The sequence below is a fragment of the Papio anubis genome, chromosome 14, assembly GCF_008728515.1.
Source record: "Papio anubis isolate 15944 chromosome 14, Panubis1.0, whole genome shotgun sequence".
Classification (NCBI taxonomy): domain Eukaryota; kingdom Metazoa; phylum Chordata; class Mammalia; order Primates; family Cercopithecidae; genus Papio; species Papio anubis.
Genome location: NC_044989.1, coordinates 86,133,132 through 86,155,260, shown reverse-complemented (window position 1 = coordinate 86,155,260; position 22,129 = coordinate 86,133,132). Strand labels below are relative to the sequence as shown.

General features: G+C 53.6%; 4 protein-coding genes across 13 annotated transcripts in view; 1 reads left to right on the top strand and 3 right to left on the bottom strand.

Annotated features, from left to right (window-relative positions):
• Positions 1 to 2,251, bottom strand: part of USP39 (ubiquitin specific peptidase 39) — a 57,917-nt gene extending 55,666 nt beyond the window's left edge. The window contains exon 1 of the mRNA XM_009184566.2: positions 2,143 to 2,251. The gene's annotated coding sequence lies outside the window, so the exon portion shown is untranslated. The remainder of the gene's footprint in view (positions 1 to 2,142) is intronic.
• Positions 2,115 to 6,676, top strand: TMEM150A (transmembrane protein 150A). Of its 8 annotated transcripts, none has more exons than XM_031655316.1 (8): positions 2,115 to 2,221; positions 3,154 to 3,334; positions 3,739 to 4,197; positions 4,390 to 4,713; positions 4,801 to 4,868; positions 5,186 to 5,313; positions 5,518 to 5,695; positions 5,903 to 6,676. In XM_031655316.1, the coding sequence occupies exons 4-8, from the start codon at positions 4,655 to 4,657 to the stop codon at positions 6,142 to 6,144; spliced, it is 675 nt and encodes a 224-aa protein (XP_031511176.1). In that variant the 5' UTR covers positions 2,115 to 2,221; positions 3,154 to 3,334; positions 3,739 to 4,197; positions 4,390 to 4,654; the 3' UTR covers positions 6,145 to 6,676. The 8 variants fall into 8 exon arrangements, with proteins under 8 accessions (XP_031511176.1, XP_031511175.1, XP_021780716.1 ...); XM_021925024.2 differs by lacking the exon at positions 4,390 to 4,713 and having other exon boundaries at positions 2,201 to 2,221; positions 3,739 to 3,786; positions 4,111 to 4,197; XM_003908912.4 differs by lacking the exons at positions 2,115 to 2,221; positions 4,390 to 4,713 and adding an exon at positions 2,525 to 2,617 and having other exon boundaries at positions 3,739 to 3,786; positions 4,111 to 4,197.
• Positions 6,677 to 7,631: 955 nt separating this feature from the next.
• RNF181 (ring finger protein 181) lies at positions 7,632 to 10,302 on the bottom strand. Of its 2 annotated transcripts, XM_003908914.5 has the most exons (5): positions 9,311 to 9,918; positions 8,564 to 8,694; positions 8,281 to 8,390; positions 8,034 to 8,108; positions 7,632 to 7,773 (listed from the first exon to the last, which is right to left on the bottom strand). In XM_003908914.5, the coding sequence occupies exons 1-5, from the start codon at positions 9,394 to 9,396 to the stop codon at positions 7,714 to 7,716; spliced, it is 462 nt and encodes a 153-aa protein (XP_003908963.1). In that variant the 5' UTR covers positions 9,397 to 9,918; the 3' UTR covers positions 7,632 to 7,713. The 2 variants fall into 2 exon arrangements, with proteins under 2 accessions (XP_003908963.1, XP_009182829.1); XM_009184565.4 differs by lacking the exon at positions 8,281 to 8,390 and having other exon boundaries at positions 8,034 to 8,259; positions 9,311 to 10,302.
• Positions 10,303 to 11,258: 956 nt separating this feature from the next.
• Positions 11,259 to 21,035, bottom strand: VAMP5 (vesicle associated membrane protein 5). 2 transcript variants are annotated; one of them, XM_009184563.4, is made up of 3 exons: positions 20,910 to 21,035; positions 12,816 to 12,953; positions 11,259 to 11,723 (listed from the first exon to the last, which is right to left on the bottom strand). In XM_009184563.4, exons 1-3 carry the CDS (start codon positions 20,910 to 20,912, stop codon positions 11,514 to 11,516), a joined length of 351 nt encoding a protein of 116 aa, XP_009182827.1. In that variant the 5' UTR covers positions 20,913 to 21,035; the 3' UTR covers positions 11,259 to 11,513. The 2 variants fall into 2 exon arrangements, with proteins under 2 accessions (XP_009182827.1, XP_009182828.1); XM_009184564.4 differs by lacking the exon at positions 20,910 to 21,035 and adding an exon at positions 13,666 to 14,772.
• Between the last annotated feature and the right edge of the window lie 1,094 nt (positions 21,036 to 22,129).

Genomic DNA, 22,129 nt, shown 5'->3' with positions numbered 1-22,129 from the left:
TTTTGCCAAGAGTTGTGAAATCACTTGTGTACACGGGGAAGTGGAGGTTAAATACCTGCCCTAAAGTCATTCCACCACCAAGTCAGCACTGGAAATCTCATCTCTTGCTTTGCCACACTATTTTAAGAGCTGTCCCTGTTGGAACATAACAACTAGACAGACTCATGTAGCATTAGAGTTGGAAGGCCTTTTTAAAGACATCTGGTCTAGGCCGGGCGCGGTGGCTCAAGCCTGTAATCCCAGCACTTTGGGAGGCCGAGACGGGTGGATCACGAGGTCAGGAGATCGAGACCATCCTGGCTAACACAGTGAAACCCCCGTCTCTACTAAAAAATACAAAAAACTAGCCAGGCGAGGTGGCGGGCGCCTGTAGTCCCAGTTACTCGGGAGGCTGAGGCAGGAGAATGGCGGGAACCCGGGAGGCGGAGCTTGCAGTGAGCTGAGATCCGGCCACAGCACTCTAGCCTGGGCGACAGAGCGAGACTCCATCTCAAAAAAAAAAAAAGACATCTGGTCCTACTTCGTACATGATACACAATTCCCCCTACCAACTACCTATGAAGAGCCCTTCTGTCATACGGAGCTCTATCCTGGGATAATTCTATTTTAGGAACTATTAGATTGTCATATTAAGCCAAAAGCTGCCTCATGTCCCGGATCTGGAGTACTATGCCTTGCCCCCACATCATGTTAGAACTTGAATAGTCCTCTCAGGACTTCATCTTGATTGGATAGGGACTCAAACCCAGCTCAAGAAGATACAGTGTTAAGAATTGCAAAGCTTCTAATTAGGGTTCACAGCCCCATTGGACAGATAAGGTGCCTAATCAATGGGAATGCAGTTGGGCAGGAAGATGGTTCCTGTCAATTAGCAAGGAAGCACACCTTGGTCCTGAGGCACAAAGCATAGCCAGCGGCAGGTGGCCTGGATTTTATCCCCCACTGGTTCATTCAGCCAGATGTGCTTGTACAGTGATCACTACACAGCCATACTTCTTAGCCCTGTTTTAACTACTTGTCCTGATGTGATTAAGGAAAGGGCTCTCCTGCTGGGCACGGTTGTTGACATCTGTAATCCCAGCACTTTGAGAGGCCAAGTGAGCAGATCACCTGAGGTCAGGAGTTCGAGACCAGCCTGGCCAACATGGTGAAACCCCGTCTCTACTAAAAATACAAAACTATTAGCCAGGCGTGGTGGCAGGCACCTGTAATCCCAGCTACTCTGGAGGCTGAGGCACAGGAATCACTTGAACCCAGGAGGCAGAGGTAGCAGTGAGCCGAGATTGTGCCATTGCATTCCAGCCTGGGCAACAAGTGAAACTCCGTCTCAAAAGAAAAAGGGCTCTCCAACAGGTTTTCTGCTTTCATTTCTACTTTCCACTGGGTCCAAGAAGGTTGATCCCTCTTCAAGTCATTGTGCGGTTTATTCTGCTCTACCTTTCTAAAGCACAGGGTCCTGTTGTTGCACATAGCTTTTGCCTCATCAGTGTTGCCAAACTTCAGCTCCCCACACCTGGCAGCCTGAGCCCGTGCACCATTCAGGTGATGATCTGCCCAAGTGTCATCTCACAAGGGCTCCAACAGATGCTGGGACCGCCTTCGAGACAGAATGCCAGGTACAATTCTGATATGTGAAAGTATTTCCACCCTTGCAATAATTTAAGAAACATCCAGGAATGCACTCATAGCCTGTAAGTTTTTGGTGAAGCTGGTCAGTAATTTTTCCCACACTATCCTGTTTCCTTTTCCCAGAATCCTCCGGGTCTCTCACCTTCCCCTCTTTGCTTACCAACACTGGCCATGTTAATCCTTACCTACTCTACACTGACACCTACATGTGTGGATGTCCTCTGGTCTCTGCCGCCTTATTTCAAATACGTGTTGATCAGTCGGGAAACACGTCTTGGGCACTGATTTCTGGCTAGTACACTGTGTACTTGCACGCAGGAAAGCAAAAAGTATCTAATGAAAGCAGCCCTCCTCCGGAGTTTGCTGAGCCACAGGAACCATAAGCCAAATCCCAGGCGCTTGGATTTCTTAAGAAACAGCCAAGGCTTTGTGTCTGCTTCTCTGGACCCGCCGCAGCCCTGGCCAGAGGCAGGCATGGGGCGCCGAGTTGAGAAAGCTTCCTAGAGGACTCACCGTTGGCCGGTGCAGGCTGCAAAATATGCGCAGCGGCGGAGAGACGCTCCTCCAGCCATGTGCACGGCGACAATCCCAGGTAGAGCTGGAATGCAGGCTGCCCCGAGGTCCCCAACTGCTGGCGCTTCCCCCGCAGGAACCGGTTAAACCAAACCTCTAGGCATCTCGGTTTTAGAGCGGTCTTAACGCCACAGCCCTCCGCGCCCAGATCCTCCGAAGTTGGGACACCGCCCACGTTTCCCCCGTGACATGGGCGCGGGGGCTCGGGAGTTGTAGTCTTGGGCAGGGCGCGGGCGCCGAGGCCGGGGCTGCGCGGACTCCACGTCCCGGCGGGCGGCGCGGCGAGGCCTGGGGCCTCCAGGGGCGGGGCCGCTCGGCCCTTTAAACCTTTCAGGGCTGCTCCGAGGGCCGCAGCTAGAGTCGGCGCCACGAGGGGGCCGAGCAGGGTGCGGCGGCGGCGGGGCGTTCCGGGGAGGTGCGTAGTGGGCTCCTTGCCTTCCTCCAGGCTTCCAGGAATCACCTGGGGAGTCTCGCGTCCCGGGTCCGGGGGAGTAGCTGGCCGCAGGCTCCGGCCCCAGTCGGGGTCCCCGCGCCCAGGCGAGCGGGGGCCGGGCCGGGCTTTCGCGTGAACCTGCCCCTCGCCCAGGGCGCCGATGGTCAGGTGGTTGCCTGCGCGCCGCTGACTCGCCACCGCTCCACTGGGCCAGCACCCAGCCTCTCCTTGGCGTGGCCTCTTCGGTTGTCCAGCCCGTCTCCCAGCCCTGGTCCCTCAGAAGGAGGGTAACTCCCTTCCAGATGTTACGGTCCGCCTGCGTCTCTCAGCACGCCGGTGGCATTTGGGTTGACCGCGGAGGCCCCCAATGCCAGAGGGTGTCCACGTTCTGCCTTGGGCTCAGCCCAAACTTTGGACGCTCAGAGACCCAACGGGAGCCCTGGATAAGGTGTTGACCCCCTTCCCCTCCCCCTTCCCGGCCAGTTACCCACTCCTGGACTTTGCTCTCTCTCCACCAGGCCAGGGCAGCTGATGGTTGTGGCAGAAACATCTCAAGGTAGCTGGTCCGCCCCCACTTCCCCATCTACCTCTTGTCCTCCCCCCCACACCACCACCACCCTGGCTCCCCTCCCTCATGACCGCCTGGATCCTCCTGCCTGTCAGCCTGTCAGCGTTCTCCATTACTGGCATATGGACTGTGTGAGTAAAGTGGGGTGCGGGGGCAACAGGAGCTTGATGATGCACACAAAGTCCCTTGTCCTGTTGTAGGCTTCAGGGTGGAACCCAGGGTCACTCTGGCTGTCTCAAAAGCCTGGCCTGGTGCCTGGGCACACAGCCCCTTGGGACAAGCTGGCAAAACTGCTGTCCAGCAGGGTGGCCCTGACAAATATACTTCTAGCCAGGGCAATCTCCAGGGGGCCTCTAGCTGGGGGACATGCTGCAGGTGCTGGTATGGCATCAAGCCTCAGGGACCCCAACTTGAGTCCCCAGGAACAATAATGAGGCTGAATGAGGCCAGAAATCAAGGTTGAAGAGAAGGGTCGTGGGGTGGGTTGATGGGGAGCTCACGAAGGCTGGCCAGGGTGACAGTTCTGTTCCCACAGGTATGCCATGGCTGTGATGAACCACCATGTATGTCCCGTGGAGAACTGGTATGAAGGACTCTGCAGACAGCCTCGCTCTAAAGTTTCCTTCATCTCTGTCCCCTCTTGGGCCCGAGGGTGCCACGAGCCAGACTGCAACCCAGAGCCTCACTGCTCTTCTCTGAAATTGGTCCCCAGGCATGACTTCATGCCTACGCACTTCCCACCATCCCTTTGCCCCTTTGGTTACTGCTTCAGGCCAGCAATGGGGAGTGTGATCTTCTGTCCCTGTGGGGGAGGTCTGGGAGACAGTCCTCTTTGAGGCCTGAGGCTATAGGCCAAGGGACTGGGGGCAGTCCCTTCCCCCAGTCTACTCCCTGTCCTGCCTGCCAGGTCCTACAACGAGTCCTGCCCTCCTGACCCTGCTGAGCAAGGGGGCCCCAAGACCTGCTGCACCCTGGACAATGTCCCCCTCATCAGGTAAGGCCTAGATATTGGGCAGGGGGAGATCCGAGGTCCTCCCAGACAGACCCTCAAGCAAAGAGCTGTCCTTGGGTCTCAGGAATAATAAGTATCCTAAGAGCCACTTCATAACAACACTACTTGCCAGTTACTATGGGGCAGGCACTCTGCTGAGCGCTTTATATGCATTGTCTCTTTTCATCTTCCCAGGAGTGAGGCAGCTATGGTTTTCACCATTTTATAGGTGAGAAAACAGGCTCAGTCTTACTCATCCAGGTTACACAGCTAATAAGTGGAGTCACCTGGATTTAAGCTCGAGCCCTCCGATTGCCCAGCCCGTGTTCTGGCTCAAGGATGGCCAAACCAGCTGCAAGGCTCAGCAAAGAGTGTCAGGGTTGCCTGAACACTCCTGGGCGCTCCCTTCTCTCTCACACACGAGCTCTGCTTTGGGGGCCCAGCCTGGAACCAGTTGTTCATGAGGGACCCTGGCTTTTCACATAAATCAGTGGCCTGCCTGCTAAGGAGCAGGTGCAGGTAAACGAGGGGAGAGCCAGTGAGCCAGAATGGGGGCCCCCTGGGCCTCCTGCCGCCCTCTTACTTTGTCCTTCCCCCTCCTCGCAGCAAGTGCGGCTCCTATCCCCCAGAAAGCTGCCTCTTCAGCCTCATTGGCAACATGGGTGCTTTCATGGGTGAGTTGTACCCTTAGCCCTGACCCTGCCTGCCCAGCCCAGTGCCCCCAACACAGAAAGGCCCAGGAAGCCCTTCCCCTGTGCAGCCCTCCCCACCAAAGGCTGAGGCAATAGAAGCAACATCTCTCCCCTTCCTTGAAGGCCAAAAGCTGACTCCCACACAGCCACCCTGCTGGCTGGAGCCTAAGGAAACCTAGTTCACCACCCACCTGTCCATTCTGAGGGGCAGGAGCACCACAGGGTCTGGAGGAAGCTGACAGGCTCACTGGGCAGGGCCAAGGCTGGAGGAAGGCCTCAACTGTGCTCTCCTCCCCCAGTGGCCCTGATCTGCCTCCTGCGCTACGGGCAGCTCCTGGAGCAGAGTAGGCACTCTTGGGTTAACACCACAGCACTCATCTCAGGCTGCACCAACGCCGCGGGCCTCCTGGTGGTTGGCAACTTTCAGGTGCTTCCCCTTCTCCCCCGCAAACCTTGAACTTTACCTAACAAGACCTGGCTGCCTGTAGGGTGGCACCTCAAGGTTGGGGCTGGAAGGAGGGAATGAGAAAGGAGGGGGAGGAAGGAAGAGGGAGAGAGGAGATTCACTGAAGGAGGGGTGGAGGGGCGGGGCCAATGGCCACATCACCAACTGGCCCTTCTCTGGGCCCAGGTGGATCATGCCAGGTCTCTGCACTACGTTGGAGCTGGTGTGGCCTTCCCTGCGGGGCTGCTCTTTGTCTGCCTGCACTGTGCTCTCTCCTACCAAGGGGCCACCGCCCCACTGGACCTGGCTGTGGCCTATCTGCGAAGTGTGCTGGCTGTCATCGCCTTTATCACCCTGGTCCTCAGTATCCTTTCAGGACGGGGCAGCCGGGAACTCATCCTCTAGCTCAACCTTTCTCCCTCCCAAGAGGATGGGGGATGGCGGCCTAACACTGCCATGTGGGGGAGAGGCCTAACACCTCTCCCTTTGGAGAGGTGAGGCCTGAGACTGCAGAAGGCGTGTTGCCAGGTTTCCATACGTCCTACTGAACATTTCCTTAGCCCCATTTCAGGTGGAGTCTTCTTTGTCCATGAGAGTTCTCAGCTGCAACATGGGGCAGCCCTGTGTGAGTGGGTGTGTGTCATCGATATCCTCATTTTCTATGGCACCTTCAGCTATGAGTTTGGGGCAGTCTCCTCAGACACACTGGTGGCTGCATTGCAGCCTACCCCTGGCCGGGCCTGCAAGTCCTCCGGGAGCAGCAGCACCTCCACCCACCTCAACTGTGCCCCCGAGAGCATCGCTATGATCTAAGGTCTGGGGAGGGTGGCTGGCCCGGCCTCTGCAGCACCCCACCCCATATCTTCTTTGCATTTATTTTGTACCAAAAACAATTTTGAGAAAGTATTCTGTTGGGATCCGGGCTTCCTCACTTCTGAAGAAGTGGCCATCCCATGTCCACCTGTGCCATAGAGGAGTGGGCCCTGCCAGCTGCCATAGCTGCATGACCTGCTTCCCCACCCCACAGTGTTGTTTTGTTTTTAAAGGTCACCTGTCCTCACTCACCCAGCCAGCCCTTCAGGTGCCTTCTACTCCCAGTGCCAAAGCCAGACCACTGGGGTTTCCTGCTGCAGGAATTGGGGGCTGGGAACAGCAGAGGGGATAGAAGTCTGGTGGAGGTGGAGTGGGCACGCCTTAGCCTACGGAAAGGCCCATTTCTGGGCCCACTGAGCTGCACTGGGATTCTTCACTCTGCCCCTCACTTCCGTTAGGGCAAATAACACAGCAGAACCACGTGGGTATTTTAGTACTTTTTTTTTTTATATTAAAAGGATTCTAATTTGCATGTTTGTAGTCTGTTCTGGAGAGTCGGGGGGCCTGATCTGGGATGGCTTTCCATAAGCCAAGGAGGGCAAGCCCTTGCCCCCAGGAGAGTGCTGAGTGCACTCTGTTGCCAGAAACAAAGGATGCCAGGTGCCATCCAAATACCCCTTCAAAGGGCTTGAAACCCTTCTGGGCCTCTAAGCAATCTAAAGAACTGCCTTGGTCTGATCATCTCACCCATCCCCCACTCAGAGTCTGCTTTGAACTTTGATTCCTTAGGAGGCATGGGGGGAAGGTGGGGGTGGTACAGAGAGCAACTTTAAAATATTAAACGTGGCTTTCTCAGTGGAGAGAAAGAAAACCTCTGGGATTACAAAGTTAACTAGACATTGCAGTAGGAGGAGGGTGCAGGCTAGTTTATCAGCTTTTTTTTTTTTTTTTTGAGAGACAGTTTTGCTCTTATTGCTCAGGCTGGAGTGCAATGGCATGATCTCAGCTCACTGCACCCTCTGCCTCCCAGGTTCAAGCAATTATCCTGCCTCAGCCTCCCAGGTAGCTGGGATTACAGGTGTGTGCCACCACGCCCAACTAATTTTTGTATTTTTAGTAGAAACAGGGTTTCACCATGTTAGCCAGGATGGTCTCGAACTCCTGACCTCGTGATCCACCTGCCTTGGCCTCCCAAACTGCTGAGATTATATGCGTGAGCCACTGCACCCAGCCTAGTTTATCAGCTTTAAGTAATTAATTGGGTACCAGACCCTGGCACATTTTGCCTTCCAACCATGAACACATAGGCCCAAGCCCTGGCTGATGCAGTAATCCAGTTCTTTACCACTGCCATGAGTCCAGATGGGCCAGCAGGGAGGAAAACCGCAGCCTGGTGCTTTCTGTGGTTTAGGATCACCTTCCCCAACAGGAGTAGAGACCTGATGGAGGATGCAGAGCCCCTGGCCAGGTCTGTGATCAATACAGCCTCAGGGTGGGTAAAGAAGCCTTTAATGAGGATTCAAGGTTAGTAAGGAAGACGCAGAGGGCCAGCACTCAGCCCCAGCCTCCTCACGTGTACATGGCTCCATGGAGGTTCTCCAGTCGGTGTTGCTGCTGCTGTTTTCGAGCCTAAAGGAAAGAAGGCACTCTGGGCAGGGGCCCAAACTGAAGGCCTATGGGTGAGGGGATGGGAAGCTATCATGGGGCTGACTCTCTCTGGCATCTGCACTGCTTAGGCTCTTACCACAAATCAAAGTCACTAACAAGGCAGCCGGAGCCAGGGATTCTGAGGCCTACCCAGTCCTGCTGAGGTGGGAAGTGAAGGCAGCGGGGGGACAGGACTGAGGGGGAGTCCATTACGACCCCTCCACTTAACCATCAGCCCCTACCTTATCTCGTCTGTGCTCCTCATAAGTGTCGTCATCAGTGGGCAGCTCATGGCGGCACAAGGGACAGGAATTTGTCTGAGAAAAGTAGAGGAGTGTTCTAGCCTTGGTCTGATCTTCATAAGCTGATAACCACCCTCCCCTGTTCCCAACTGCCACTCTTCTTCAGTCCCCCAGCAGTCCATGAACAGAAAGCAGCTTGGGTACTGGGCCCAGGGCAGGGTGAGAGCTGGAAGAAGAGAAGCAGTACCTTGCTTAGCCAGGGCAGAATGCAGCTGGAATGGAAAAGGTGATGGCAAGGCATCTCAATGGCAGTCTCCTCCTCCTCAAATTCCAAAAGACACACGGGGCACTTGAGCTCTTTAGGAAGGAGCGCTGGTCAGGAGAGCTGCTACAGGCTGTGCCTCCCAAGCTCCCACTCCTGAAGGATACTTGCCCCCACCTGACCTGGAAAACTGAAGGACCCAGACCACAGTCTGGCTTGGGGAAGGGGTGGGTCTGGCCCAAATAGCAGAAAGAATTAGTGTCCTCACCAGCCTGAGAGCCTCTGATGACTGTCCTGGGGAGGTTCTCAACCACATTCTTGGCAGCTGGTGGAGGCAGGTGGTGGTCCCAATCTACTACCAACCCCAAGTCTTCAAAGTCCATCCTATTGAAAAGTGACCTGGGGAAGTCAGGTACAAATGTAAAGTCAGAACAAAGGAAAACTATGCTTTTTCTTTGACCCCCATAATCCACTGGACATTAATAAACACCCTGCCCAGCTAGTAGGAATAATAGCTACCCTTAGTAGTTAGTAGATGCTCACTAGATAAAAAACACGATGGGAAAGTTTACAGCTGCTATCAGACCGCTCCAGCACGTAAAGTGTTTATTCCCATTTTACAAATGAGGCAACAGGCTCAGAGAAGTTACTCGGGCCACGCTGAATAACCTGGTAGAGCCAGATTCCAAGTCAGCAGTACCTACTATTCCTGATGAATATACCCACTCACAGCACACGGCCCCAACCCCGCCCCCATGCCTCAACTTCCGCTCCCACGCCCACCACTCTCCAGCTCCAATCTTTCCCGCAATCCCCTTGCCCAGGCCAGCCCAACGGACGGCCCAAATTATCGAGATGCTCATTCCCACACCCCTCAGTCTCGCCGCCCGGACTAACTCCAGATTACTCATCTGTCCTCCCCAGAATCCACTGCCCCTAGTAATCCGTCTTCTCCAGCCAGCCCCAGCCCAGAAACCTGCGGGCTGGACCCCATCCCCAAGCCCCGCGCACCCACCTTGCGAGCTCCAGCAGCATGTTGGTTCGCGTCTCCCGCTCGGGGTCAGACGGCTCGCAGTCGTGTTCATCGAAATAGGACGCCATGGCTGCCCAACCTCCTGACACAGCCCTCGCACCCGGCTCGATAGTGGTCTAGCGGCGCTGCCCAATAAACTGAGGAGCTGAGAGAGGCTGGCCAATCAGAGTATCCGAAGGACGGGCATAGTGGCTCGTTAAACCTCACGGAAAGCGGAAGTACTAATTCGGCCCCCTCTCATTGGCTTGAATAAGTCAGGTGACCAGAGACCAACGCCAATGACGGAGATCCGGCTGGTGAGGAAACTTTTGTTTTGGAATCGGAGCCAACACTGAATTCCCTGGAATTTGTGGCGCGGTCGCGTCCAAATGGCTGGTCTGTTAGGGTCCTCAATCTGCCCTGAGGCTCAGAGGGCTTCGACTGTGCAGATGCTAGAGGCCTCTGCGAGAAAAGGCGGCGCTGGCCTAGGAGTTCAGGTTCCTGCGAGCTTTGGGCCATGGCGCTTCCCGATGCGCTGTCCAGATCCCCGCCGGACACTTCTGCCCCGCAGCGCTCTAGTTGGTTCAAGAGTTTGCGTTTGATTCCTCCCCAACCCCCGAAAAACAAAAATTCCTGCACATTTCTTATGTGTTAGGCATAATAATAAAGGGTGGGGCAAGCCTCCTCAACCGAGAGAGAGAGGTCTCTCTGCCAGAGAACCTGGGGCCTCAACCAGCTCATGGGACTGTTACCTTCAGCCCATTGCTATCCCTAGCTTCTGTAAAACTAGTGGCTTGTACTAAGACCTTTTCATTCCTGGCTACATATGAATTCCCAGAGGAGAGAATGGGCGCGGAGGAGCTTTAGAAACACCCGTGTACGATACCTTCCAAGAATCTGATTTAACTGATCTGTGGTGGGGCCTGGGCAATGGCACTTGTATAAATTCTGCACGTGAGGCCGGGCGCGGTGGCTTAAGCCTGTAATCCCAGCACTTTGGGAGGCCGAAACGGGTGGATCACAAGGTCAGGAGATCGAGACCATCCTAGCTAACCCGGGGAAACCCCGTCTCTACTAAAAAAAATACAAAAAACTAGCCGGGCGAGGTGGCGGGCGCCTGTAGTCCCAGCTACTCGGGAGGCTGAGGCAGGAGAATGGCTTAAACCCGAAGGCGGAGCTTGCAGTGAGCCGAGATCCGGCCACTGTACTCCAGTTTGGGCGACAGAGCGAGACTCCGTCTCAAAAAAAAATTAAAAAAATAAAAAAATAAATTCTGCAGGTGAAGCAGGTTTAAGAACCACTGCACTCTTGGCCGGGCTTGGTGGCTCAAGCCTGTAATCCCAGCACTTTGGGAGGCTGAGACGGGCAGATCACGAGGTCAGGAGATCGAGACCATCCTGGCTAACATGGTCAAACCCCGTCTCCACTAAAAATACAAAAAAAAAATAAAAAATCAGCCGGGCGTGATGGCGGGCGCCTGTAATCCCAGCTACTTAGGAGGCTGAGGCAGGAGAATCGCTTGAACCCAGGAGGTAGAGGTTGCAGTGAGTTGAGATCGTGCCATTGCACTCCAGCCTGGGCAACAGAGCAAAAACTCCATCTCAAAAAAAAAAAAAAAAAATTGTTGAAGTGCTTTCTTCTTTGTCATCCCATCTACAGTCTCATTGGTCCTCTAAGCATCCCCAAGATGACAGAAAAGTAATAGATTAAGATGACAGAAAAATAATAGATTTCATTCTCAGAGAAACAGGCTCAGATGAGGAGGACTGGTTCAAGGGTCTGGTTTGGGGGCCATTGTATTCTTGCACCCACACTCCCGGTCTGTGTAGGGTTGGATCAAGTAGGGAAGGGAGAGGAAGGAGCCATCTCCCAGGGGTGGAGTCCTTTGGGTGATAGGCTTTCTAAGGAGCCCGAGGGGTAGAGACAGATGGGATTAACCAAACTGGGGACCTTCACACACAGATACCAGCTTTTAATCAAACAGCAGCTTTTACTGAGCTCCAGGTAGGGCTGGCCCAGCATGGCCAGTACAGCAGGCTGCCCTCGAGGGCCAGTCTGTGGCATGACAGGAAATGCAGGGGTGCACATGTTGGGGCTGCCCTTTGGCACTCACTGGGGTGGGTCAAGGGAGAGCAAACACCAAGGTCCTCTGGAGACCAGAACCGGCCAGTGCAGCCATTTGGCTTCTGCTTCAGGACCAGCTGGGTCAGTCCCCAGGCCCTGAGGCAGTGCCTGCATCCTGGGTCCGTGGGGCACTACTGCTGTCACTGCTCTGAGGGAGAAAGACGGCCAGCAGCACAATCAGGATGATGAGCAGGCCACCGACCACCACCAGCCCCAAGCAGACCCGGCTACGGATGTTCTCCCAGCGCTTCTTCTGGGCCAGGGTCTTTGTAGTCTTGCTGAAGGTTGAGCTCTGCGGATACCCCCAGACACAAAGTGAGAGTTAGCTGGCACCCCCTTTGCCTGGGAGCCAGCTCCTCCCAGTCCCATCTCAGTAAGGTTTAGTCTCCTCCTGCATCCTCCCCATCTTGTCTGCTTTCTTTCTTATTTTTTTTTTCTTTGTTTGTTTGGTTTTTGTTTTGTTTGAGATGGAGTCTCTCCCTGTCACCCAGGCTGGAGTACAGTGGCACAATCTCAGCTCACAGGAGAATTCAAGAAATTCTCCTGTCTCAGCCTCCCTAGTAGCTGGGACTACAGGCACATACCACTGCGCCCAGCTAATTTTTGTATTTTTAGTTGAGACAGGGTTTCACCATGTTGGCCAGGCTGGTCTTGAACTCCTGACCTCGTGATCCACCCGCCTCGGCCTCCCAAAGTGCTGGGATTACAGGCATGAGCCACCATGCCCGGCCTTGTCTGCTCTCTTTCTATACCACCTGCCGTGGAACCCTCCCCACCTGACTCATCTCAAACACCAGTGTGGCCCCCTGACTTTCAGCCCTAGTGTCTCACCCTCTGTTAACAATGCCAGTACTCAGGCTGGACACAGTGGTTCATGCCTGTAATCCCAGCACTTTGGGAAGCCGAGATGGGAGGATCTCTTGTATCTAGGACTTCAAGACCAGCCTGAGCAACATGGGGAGACCTCATCTCTACAAAAAATCAAAAATCTGCCAGGCACGGCGGTGCATGCTTATAGTCCTAGCTCCTCAGGAGGCTGAGGCAGGAGGATCGCTTGAGCCTGGGAGGTAGAGGCTGCAGCAGATGTGATTGAGTCACTGTACTAGCCTGGGCAACAGAGTGAGACCCTGTCTCAAAGTAAAAAAGAAACAAAAAACAACGCCAGTTGTTTAGGAAGGTCCACAGCTTCAAACCAAGGTCACCTTATTTTGTGGGGTCTATCTGTTGCATGTCTAGGCTATGGGTTCCTGAGGAAACCCAGAGGCCCCACACTGGCCCTGAGTAAGGCCTCAACCCCACCAATGACCTGGAGATCCTGAATACAGCCCAAAAGAGCCTTTCCCAATCCTCTCCCTTCCCCTCCATGCTCCCCCAGGCCTCACACCATATCCAGGAGTTGCTCTGAACGCTGCTCCAGTTCGGCCAGCTTCCCATCACGCTCCAGGACCTTGTCGAAGTTGTTAAGCATAATTTCCGTCACCTCGTTCGCCTGCCGCTGGCACCGCTCCAACTCTTTTCCTGCCTGGGCACCAAGCCCGAGGTCAGGGATGCATGAGGCCCCCACCTGACCCTCATCTGCCCCTGAGATCTAGAAGCCTCCTTCTCCCCCTGTAGGTGGGTACAGCATAAGAGTAACAGCATCCTTCATGTAAGGGTGTGATGTGTGTGGAGTGAAGGGCTGGCCTTCGGGGTGAGTGCAGCATACCTTAGGTCTCACAGGCTCCTCCCCTTGCACATCAAGGCAGGGTGACCTAGGACCTAGGTCGGCCCTGGCTTCCAGCACCTCAGCTTCCTCTAAGCTGTCCCAAGGTGGGATCGTCCCAGGACCCCACCCCCCCACAAAGCCGATTCTTTTCTCACCTGCTCCAGAATGGCCTCTACCCAATAATGCACAGCTGCCCTAAGGTTTCCCACTGGCCTAAGAAGGCAGCAAAGAATGGGTAACCAAGCTACCTGGCTGGAACACACAGGGAGGAGACCTACCCTACAGGCTAGAAAGGTAATTTTGAAGCAGCACACATCATAGTCTTTGCCTAACCCCTCTCGCCCCAAACTGAGAAGCTCAGATCTCCCTCCTTGGGCCTCTGACTGGTCAGGCCAGTTCTGCCTCCTGGCCTGATCCTGCTCCCTGTGTCACTGCCCCAACTTCCCTCTCTGCCTGGGAACGTCAGTGGTACCAGCCCCTGGCCTCCAGCCTTCCAGTCAGCTGGGGTCCTCACTGGGGTCCAACTTACAGAGATGAGACCAACTCTTAGATTTCCCGGCTTGGGCGGCAGCTTTGCCTCCCTTCCCAGCTCATTTCAGAGGACTGGGAAGGGAGGTCTTGGATCCAAGCTGGGGAAGGTTGAAACGACAGGGGAGAGAGAAAATCTGGGTCATGTGCAAGAAAGGCACTGGGCTTTGGGTGCACGTAACAGAGACCCCAAGCAGGAGGCCCTAGTATAAGCCAGAAGCCTAGGAGCAGGGACATTTCAGGGAGATGAATACCAGTGGATTAGCAAACCACAGAAACTCCTTCCTCTTAGCCTAGTTCCCCACAGCCCATCCCTGTTCCCTTCCCCTCCTTACAAGAAGGGCAAGCTTCGTTTTCTGCCAGCCCACGTTACCCATTGTCTACAACAGACATTTTGGCACTTGACTGAATTCCACTTAAAACCAGAAAACTTAAGTGTTAGAAGAGATCTGGTGGTCACAGAGGGCCACCTCCTACTCAGGCAAGAATCCTCCTTTAGGTTCCTTGCAGCTGCTTGGTACACAGCCTCCAAGAATTCCCAGTGTATGAGTCCTATCTCCCCAGCTGGACCACAAACTCCCAGAGGGAGGGCAGGGAGCAGTGCCCTGCCTTTGTCCACCACCATCCCACCAGGAGGCCAGCACAGTGCTGACCATTGCAAGCAAGGACTCAGTGAGTGGGCCAATTACGATACAGCCTAACCAAAAGCAACTCTTATTCTCAAGAGATGTTCTCCCAGCATGTTTTTCTAGCCCTGCATGAGTTTCGAGGGGCAGGCATTTGAAACCCAAATAGGTCAATATTTACCCACGAGCTAGAAAAGCAACCTGCTTCAAGAGAGGTCAGGCAAACCACTATAGGGGAGGGTGCACTCATAGGCTGGAGGAAGCAGTAAGCAGGAAACACAGAGGAACAACGAAGAGAGCAGGGAAACTGCACTCTCACCTTTTCCTGAGTCAACCATCATCACTATTATTACTACTATAGCATTCAACAAGTCTCTGTCATTCACTCCTTTGAAATTCCCCACATTCAAATACTCCAAGGCAGGCTGGGCACGGTGGCTCACGCCTGTAATCCCAGCACTTTGGGAGCCTGAGGCAGGCAGATCACTTGAGGCCAGGAGTTCGAGACCAGCCCAGCCAACATGGTGAAACCCCCTGTCTCTACTAAAAATACAAAAATTAGCCAGGCATGGTGGTGCGTGCCTGTAATCCCAGCTACTTGGGAGGCTGAGGTGGGAGAATCGCTTGAACCTGGGTGGTGGAGGTTGCAGTGAGCCGAGATCACACCACTGCATTCCAGCCTGGGCAACAGAGCAAAACTCCGTCTGAGCAAACAAAACAAAACAAAGCAAAAAATAAAATTAAATAGTCCAAGGCCAGGCGCGGTGGCTCACACCTGTAATCCCAGCACTCTGGGAGGCCGAGGCAGGCAGATCACGAGGTCAGGAGATCGAGACCATCCTGGCTAACATGGTGAAACCCCATCTCTACTAAAAAATACAAAAATTAGCCGGGCGTAGTGGCGGGTGCCTGTAGTCCCAGCTACTCGGGAGGCTGAGGCAGGAGAATGGTGTGAACCCGGGAAGCGGAGCTTGCAGTGAGCTGAGATTGCGCCACTGCACTCCAGCCTGGGCAACAGGGTGAGACTCCATCTCAAAAAATAAAAATAAAAAAATAAAAATAAATAGTCCAAAGCAAAAACTTGAGAATGGATAAAGACTCGAAAATAAGAGTCACTGCTAGAGACAGGAAAAATACTGGATATTATCTTTTTTTATATATACATATTCTAAATGCTACAGCTGTTGTTACCTTATTCTTCAACAAGGGGTGATATTGGGGTCACATTCTCCAGAGAGCTGGCTGTGCTTCCAGCTGTAATCTGCACCAGTCTCCCCCAGTGCAAAGCCAGGCCTGCCTGGAGCCAAGATGGACCCAGGCCTAAAGAACACATTCACTCCAGGGAACACAGAGGCCTTAGACTCAAGTCTCGGGCCCTCTTTGGCCCCCACTCAACCAGAGGAAAAAGGACCCTGCCTATATCCACAGGTCTCCGCTAGCACTGTGAGAAATAAAGCTCCAGGGACCCTGGAAGGAGGTAAGCAAGAGGACAAGGGTCACACTGCCTTATGCCACACGGTAACCCAGCATAATGTCCGCAGACAGCAGATATGTGATAAACAGTTCCTGAATGAATTGTGCCTATATATATATATATTTTTTTTTTTTTTTTTTTTTTTGAGACGGAGTCTTGCTCTGTCGCCCAGGCTGGAGTGCAGTGGCCAGATTCAACTCACTGCAAGCTCACCCCGGGTTCCCCGCTTATTCTCCTTGCCTCAGCCTCCCAAGCAGTTGGACTACAGGATGCAGCCACCACTGCCCGGCTAATTTTTGTATTTTAGTAGAGACGGGTTTCCACCGGGTTAGCCAGGATGGTCTCTCTCGGGACCTCCTGATCTTGTGGATCCGGCTTCTGCCTCGGGCCTCCCAAAGTGCTGGGATTACAGGCGTGAGCCACCGCCGCCTGCCACTGTGCTTATATATATATATATATATATATATATATATTTTTTTTTTTTTTTTTTTTTTGAGACGGGAGTCTCGCTTCTGTCGCCCAGGCTGGAGTGCAGTGGCCGGATCTCAGCTCACTGCAACCTCCGGCTCCTGGGTTTACGCCATTCTCCTGCCTCAGCCTCCCGAGTAGCTGGGACTACAGGCGCCGCCACCTCGCCCGGCTAGTTTTTTGTATTATTTTTAGTAGACACGGGGTTTCACTGTGTTAGCCAGGATGGTCTTGATCTCCTGACCTCGTGATCCGCCCGTCTCGGCCTCCCAAAGTGCTGGGATTACAGGCGTGAGCCACCGCGCCCGGCCAATTGTGCCTATATTTTTAAAGATGGGGTCTTTCTATGTTGCCCAGGATGGTCTTGAACTCCTGGGCTCAAGCAGTCCTCCCACCTCAGCCTCCCAAAGTGCTGGGATTGCAGGCATGAACCATCATGCCCGGCCTAACTGTGCCTATTCTTAAAGAGACCACTTTGCCCTGGGGAAAATACATATGTAATACAATTAGAGAAGAGGAAAGAGTTACACTGTGTGATACAGATAGTAAGTGTCGGAGCTGCCACAGAGAGGGTGCCATTGCGGGGGGTGACCCCTTGAAGGATGGCATGGAGCTGGGACATTCTGGCACTGAGAGATAGGGATACACGCTGACAGTGAGGACCAGGCAGAGGATGGGCAGGACAGGGTGGGGCTACAGAAGGCAGAAAAGGTCAGGTAGAGAAGACTGGCTCCAAGTGAGTGATAAAACTTAAGAGCTAGTGTGGGTTTTTGAGTCAAGGGTGACAGTCAAGAAGTGCTTCAGGATAATTTCTCTATTGGTGGTAGACAGGCACGGATAGAAGTAAGAAAACGGCAGAGAGGCCAGCCAGAGGGGTGGAGAAGTACCATCAGCAAGGCTGTGAGGAGATGCCCACCAGGACAGAGAGAGGTGACGAGCAGAGCGTGGAGAAAGGAAGAAGGGTGAGAGAGGCATTTCTGAGACCTGAGGCCAGAAGCCTGCAGGGCTTGGAATTTTGAGCCAGAGCAAGCGGGGAGCAGTTGTGTCATTGCCAGAGAGTGGCAGTTACACAGGAAATGTTCTTGACAGACTGTTGCCCCCTATACAGAATATCCCCTCTATGACACTCAAACCTTCAGGTTTTTCTGGGCTCAATCTCTTTGATTCCTGCTTTGAAAATGCAGTTCTCAAAACCACACCATCTGGGCCAGGCATGGTGGCTCATGCCTGTAATCCCTGGACTTTGGGAAGCCAGGGTGGGCGGATCACGCCTCTACCAAAAAATACAAAAATTAGCCGGGCAAAGTGGTGCCTGCCCGTAGTCCCAGCTACTCGGGAGGCTGAGGCAGGAGAATTGCTTGAACCTGGGAGGCAGAGGCTGCAGTGAGCCAAGATTGCACCACTGCACTCCAGCCTGGGCGAAGGAGTGAGACCCTGTCTCAAAAAAAACAAAGAAACAAAAACAAAAAAAACCTCCCTATCCTAACTCTCCTTGTCTCCCTGTCTCCCGTCTAGTATCTAAGAAACCCTGTTCTAACTGTCGTCAGATAAATGGGCGCAAGTACTGGTATAACATCGCCTCCCTAAGTCAGCACTCAGCTCAGAGACTAGGAGTAGAGCTCTGCTTTGCACCCCTCTGTTGAAATCCTGCTTCTGCCACTCACTAGCTGAGTGACTGAGACTGAGGATATGACCTTTCTGACCTCCACTTCCTCTCCTGTAAAGTGCTGATAATAATGACTTCTCTTACAATGTTAGCTAAGGATTATGTGACATATTCATTTGTGATGTAAATCAAAAGCTTAGCACAACACCTGGCACATACTAAATGCTCAATAAATAAGGGCTATTATTATTGATGTGGCCCACATTTCCCTAGCTCCGTTTTTTTTTTTTTTTTAGCAGTCAGATCTCAAGAATTGTACAATATGGCCAGGCGTGGTGGCTCACGCCTGGAATCCCAGCACTTTGGGAGGCCAAGGCGGGCAGATCACAAGGTCAGGAGTCCGAGACCAGTCTGGCCAATATGGTGAAACCCCGTCTCTACTAAAAATACAAAAATTAGCCAGGCGTGGTGGCAGGCACCCGTAATCCCAGCTACTTGGGAGGCTGAGGCAGGAGAATCACTTGAACTTGGGAGGCGGAGGTTGCAGTGAGCTAGATTGTGCCGCTGCACTCCAGCCTGGATGCAGAGCGAGGCTCTATCTCAAAAAAAAAAAAAAAAATTGTGTAATACATGTGGTCAATAAAACCTCTTCGTTTTACAAAATGCACAGCCAAGCAAGCTCTTCCCTATGGCAAACTTGTACACATAGTACACATAATTGTTTCTAACCCGTAGCTCAGAACTTTACATGGGCCTTTGGTAACCAGCATCTAGTTTATTTTCATCTGGCACTGCAGGCTGTTGAGGTTTTACATCTTGAGCAAGAATAACAGCCACCATTCAATGGGCATATACTCTGAGCTAAGCACTATGCTGCTTGCTGTTCATTTGCTCTGCCTCATTTAATCTTCACCCAACAACCCATTGAAGACCATATTATTAACCCAGTTATTTTGTTTGCTTGTTTGTTTTTGTTTTGAGACACAGTCTCAACTCTGTCACCCAGGCTGGAGTGCAATGGCATGATCTCAGCTCACTGCAACCTCCACCTCCCGGGTTCAAGTGAGTCTCCTGCCTCAGCCTCCCGAGTAGTTGGGACTACAGGCACGTGCCACCACACCTGGCTATTTTTTTATATTTTTAGTAGAGACAGGGTTTCACCATCCTTGCCAGGCTGGTCTTGAACTCTCGACCTTGTGATCTGCCCGCCTTGGCCTCCCAAAGTGCTGGGATTACAGGTGTGAGCCACTGCGCCTGGCCTTTTCCCAGTTTTATAGGAAACTTTGGCTCAGAGGTGTTAAATCACCTGTGTAAGATCACAGAGCCAGTAAGTAGATCTGAGAGTTGAACCAACACAGACTCCGGGCATCACATTCATAACCGGTGTGCTAAATTAGATACAGGTACAAAGAGGTCAAACACTTTAGCTGACTGGCTAAAGAACCACCAAACCTTTTGATGCTACCAACTTAATTTGTGTGCATATGAGGGAGGCCCGTGGCTCAACACACACATTCTTTGGAGAGAGGATCATCTACAAGATTAATGAATTCAGGTAATTACTCATTCCATTTCCATCTTTCCTATCCTACTTTGTTCCTGCTCTGTCCCCTATACTTGTCACCATGCTGGCATGAAGGACATGCCCAAGAAATCCTTGTTGGTTGAATGAGTCATAGAGAATAAAAGAAAAGTAAAAGGAAGAAGGACCAGGGAGGGAAAGGGGATGGGTGGAAGGAAGGGAAAGAGCTAGGGTGAGAAAGGGGCAATAGTGAAAGAAGAAACAGGAAGAGGCTAGGAGATGGATGGGTGGAGGAGCAACCTCCCTAGGCTCTCCTCCACAGACTGCCTCAAATGTACCCGTGAGAATCCCCAGGTTTCCCAGTACCCTCTTCCCCCAATAAATTATCCTGCCTTCACCTTTCACTTCAGGAGCTTCTCCCCAAGAGCTAAGGGCCGACTGAAGCCCACCCCTACCCCTGCCTGACCCCTTGCCCTGCACACCCTGAAGTGGGCTCTTGGCTCTGCCCTATTCTCAGAACCTTCCTCAGCTTCCCGGCATGGCCTCAGAGCTCAGTGCTACCTTCCTGCCCCACTTCCTCTTCCTGCCTCCAAATTCCCTGGAGATGAGGCCATCCAGGCATTGACCCCTAGCCAGGCCACATCCATCACACCTCTGTCAGTTTCTCCAAGGCAAAATCTTAAAGCACCAAGCCTACTTCCTGCCCAGTCCATCTTCCCAGGAGCCCTAGGGAAAGAGGGAAACTGGCACCAGCTGTTCCTGACATCTTCGCCTTGGAGATGGCAAGTGAGGACAGAGGCCAGGATATGCAGCAGGAGTGGGGGGTGACTCAACTCAGGAATGTGTCACTGGGTAGAGGTTAGCAGGGAGTCAGGCCTGTGCCACACTCTGATAACTTCAGTGGAACTTTCAGAGTAAACATCTCCCTTTCTCTTTCTCTAGGGGAGGAGTTAGGCCTCCAACACCCTGCCATGGGGCTGGAATGGCCTCTGCCACCCCATCTGCTCAAGTTTCCAACTCCTGAGCCAGGCTTGGCTCCTCACAGCTGCGGAAAGGGCTGATGAGGTCATTACGTTTCCTACCACTTCTTAGCAGTGGGTTCTGAGTGCCAGGCGGGTCTCTGCCATTGTGTCTCCTTTAACCTCGCAAGGACCCAACAAGGCAGGTATTACTGACCCCACTTCCCAGATGCGGAAAAGGAGGCTCAGGGAGGTTAAGTGACTCGCCCCGGGTCACAGAGCTGGGATCCCAGCCCGGAGTCCTCCAAAGTCGGTGCTCTTAACCGCTTCGCTTCAGGAGAATGGGGAGTCCGGGCCCCGCTCGCTCTGCGCGGTGCAGCCAGGACGGGGCTCAAGCATTTCCCTCCCAGGCAGCCCGCGGGGAGTGGAGGGTCCGCCCCATCCTGCTCCGGCCGTGGTCACCGCCTCGGGTCTGACCCGCATGGGCCCTAGGGTACGCCCCGGCCCGTGGACTTCGGACTCCTTTCTCCCACCCTCGCCACTCGCCCTCTGCCCGTCGCAGGGCTGGCCGGCCCCGCCCGGGCCCTCACCATCGCCGCTGCCGCCGACGCCTCGCCCGCTCCCGGCTTCTCTGCCGGCTGAGCGGCCGCAGTGCCAGCGGTCCCGGAGGAAGCGCAGGGGCGGGGCGGGGCGGGCCGCCGAGAGAGGGCGGGGGGCGCGCCTTCCGCGAGTGGCGACCGAAACTGAGTCAAATCGAAAGCGATGGGCCACAGCGACCCGGGTCCGTAGAGTCGCCTCCTCCCGGGCCCCAGGAGCCTGAATTCGAGTGACAACTCAGCCCGGTGAACGGGCACACCTCGGGGCCGGAGCTGTGGAATGGGCACAGTGGAGTGAGCCCTGGAGTCTCCTAGGTCGGGTTTAGCTGAAGAGGCATCATTCATTCACTCAACAAACACCCTATGAGTGTCACGGTCAGGCACCACGCTAGGTCCTGGAGACGCCATGAACAAGCCAGGTAGGGTCTTTGTCACCTTGGTGAGTGCATCTCACCCAGAATCAAAAACAGGCCCCCCCAAAGTTTTGAAACTAAAGACAAGTGGTGGTTGCACAACATTCTGAATACATGTTTCTGATTTGTACACTTTAAAATAATAAACTGGGCCGGGCGCGGTGGCTCAAGCCTGTAATCCCAGCACTTTGGGAGGCCGAGACGGGCGGATCACAAGGTCAGGAGATCGAGACCATCCTGGCTAACCCGGTGAAACCCCGTCTCTACTAAAAAATACAAAAAACCAGCCGGGCGAGGTGGCGGGCGCCTGTGGTCCCAGCTACTCTGGAGGCTGAGGCAGGAGAATGGCGTGAACCCGGGAGGCGGAGCTTGCAGTGAGCTGAGATCCGGCCACAGCACTCCAGCCTGGGCGACAGAGCGAGACTCCGTCTCAAAAAAAAATAAAATAAAATAAAATAAAATAAAATAAAATAATAAACTGTATGTTATGTGACTTTCACCTCTATTCAAAAAGAAAGCAGCCCCACATGGGCAAAGTACTAGCTCTAGCCTTTCTGTATGTCTCTCCTCACCATGAGGGCAAGTGCAGCTCTGTGCTGGCATGCACCTGCCATGCACCTGCTCCTCAGTCAGAAGATGGGGGAGGGTGGTGTGTCTGCCACCACTTCAGAGCCTTCCTGAGCCGAATCTACCCATCCTCTCCTCTCACTGCTGCAGAGAAACCACCAGCTACCTGTTCTCCACTACTCCAAGCTGCCTCAGACATCTTAAAATAAGGTCCCTCTTTTTTTTTTTTTTTTT

Bases quoted from the DNA above. Each gene is read 5' to 3' on its own strand.
- VAMP5 (XM_009184563.4), bottom strand. The intron at 11,724-12,815 runs GTGTGAGGCCTG...GGGTATCCGCAG, and splicing joins CAGAGCAACTCCTGGATATG to AGCTCAACCTTCAGCAAGAC.
- RNF181 (XM_009184565.4), bottom strand. From the start codon at position 9,396: ATGGCGTCCTATTTCGATGAACACGACTGCGAGCCGTCTGACCCCGAG. The intron at 8,260-8,563 runs GTGAGGACACTA...CTCTTCTTCCAG, and splicing joins CATCAGAGGCTCTCAGGCTG to CTCTCACCCTGCCCTGGGCC. The intron at 7,774-8,033 runs GTAGGGGCTGAT...TCTTTCCTTTAG, and splicing joins AGGAGCACAGACGAGATAAG to GCTCGAAAACAGCAGCAGCA.
- TMEM150A (XM_021925024.2), top strand. From the start codon at position 3,270: ATGACCGCCTGGATCCTCCTGCCTGTCAGCCTGTCAGCGTTCTCCATT. The intron at 3,335-3,738 runs GTGAGTAAAGTG...CTGTTCCCACAG, and splicing joins ATTACTGGCATATGGACTGT to GTATGCCATGGCTGTGATGA. The intron at 5,696-5,902 runs GTATCCTTTCAG...GCCCCATTTCAG, and splicing joins CTTTATCACCCTGGTCCTCA to GTGGAGTCTTCTTTGTCCAT.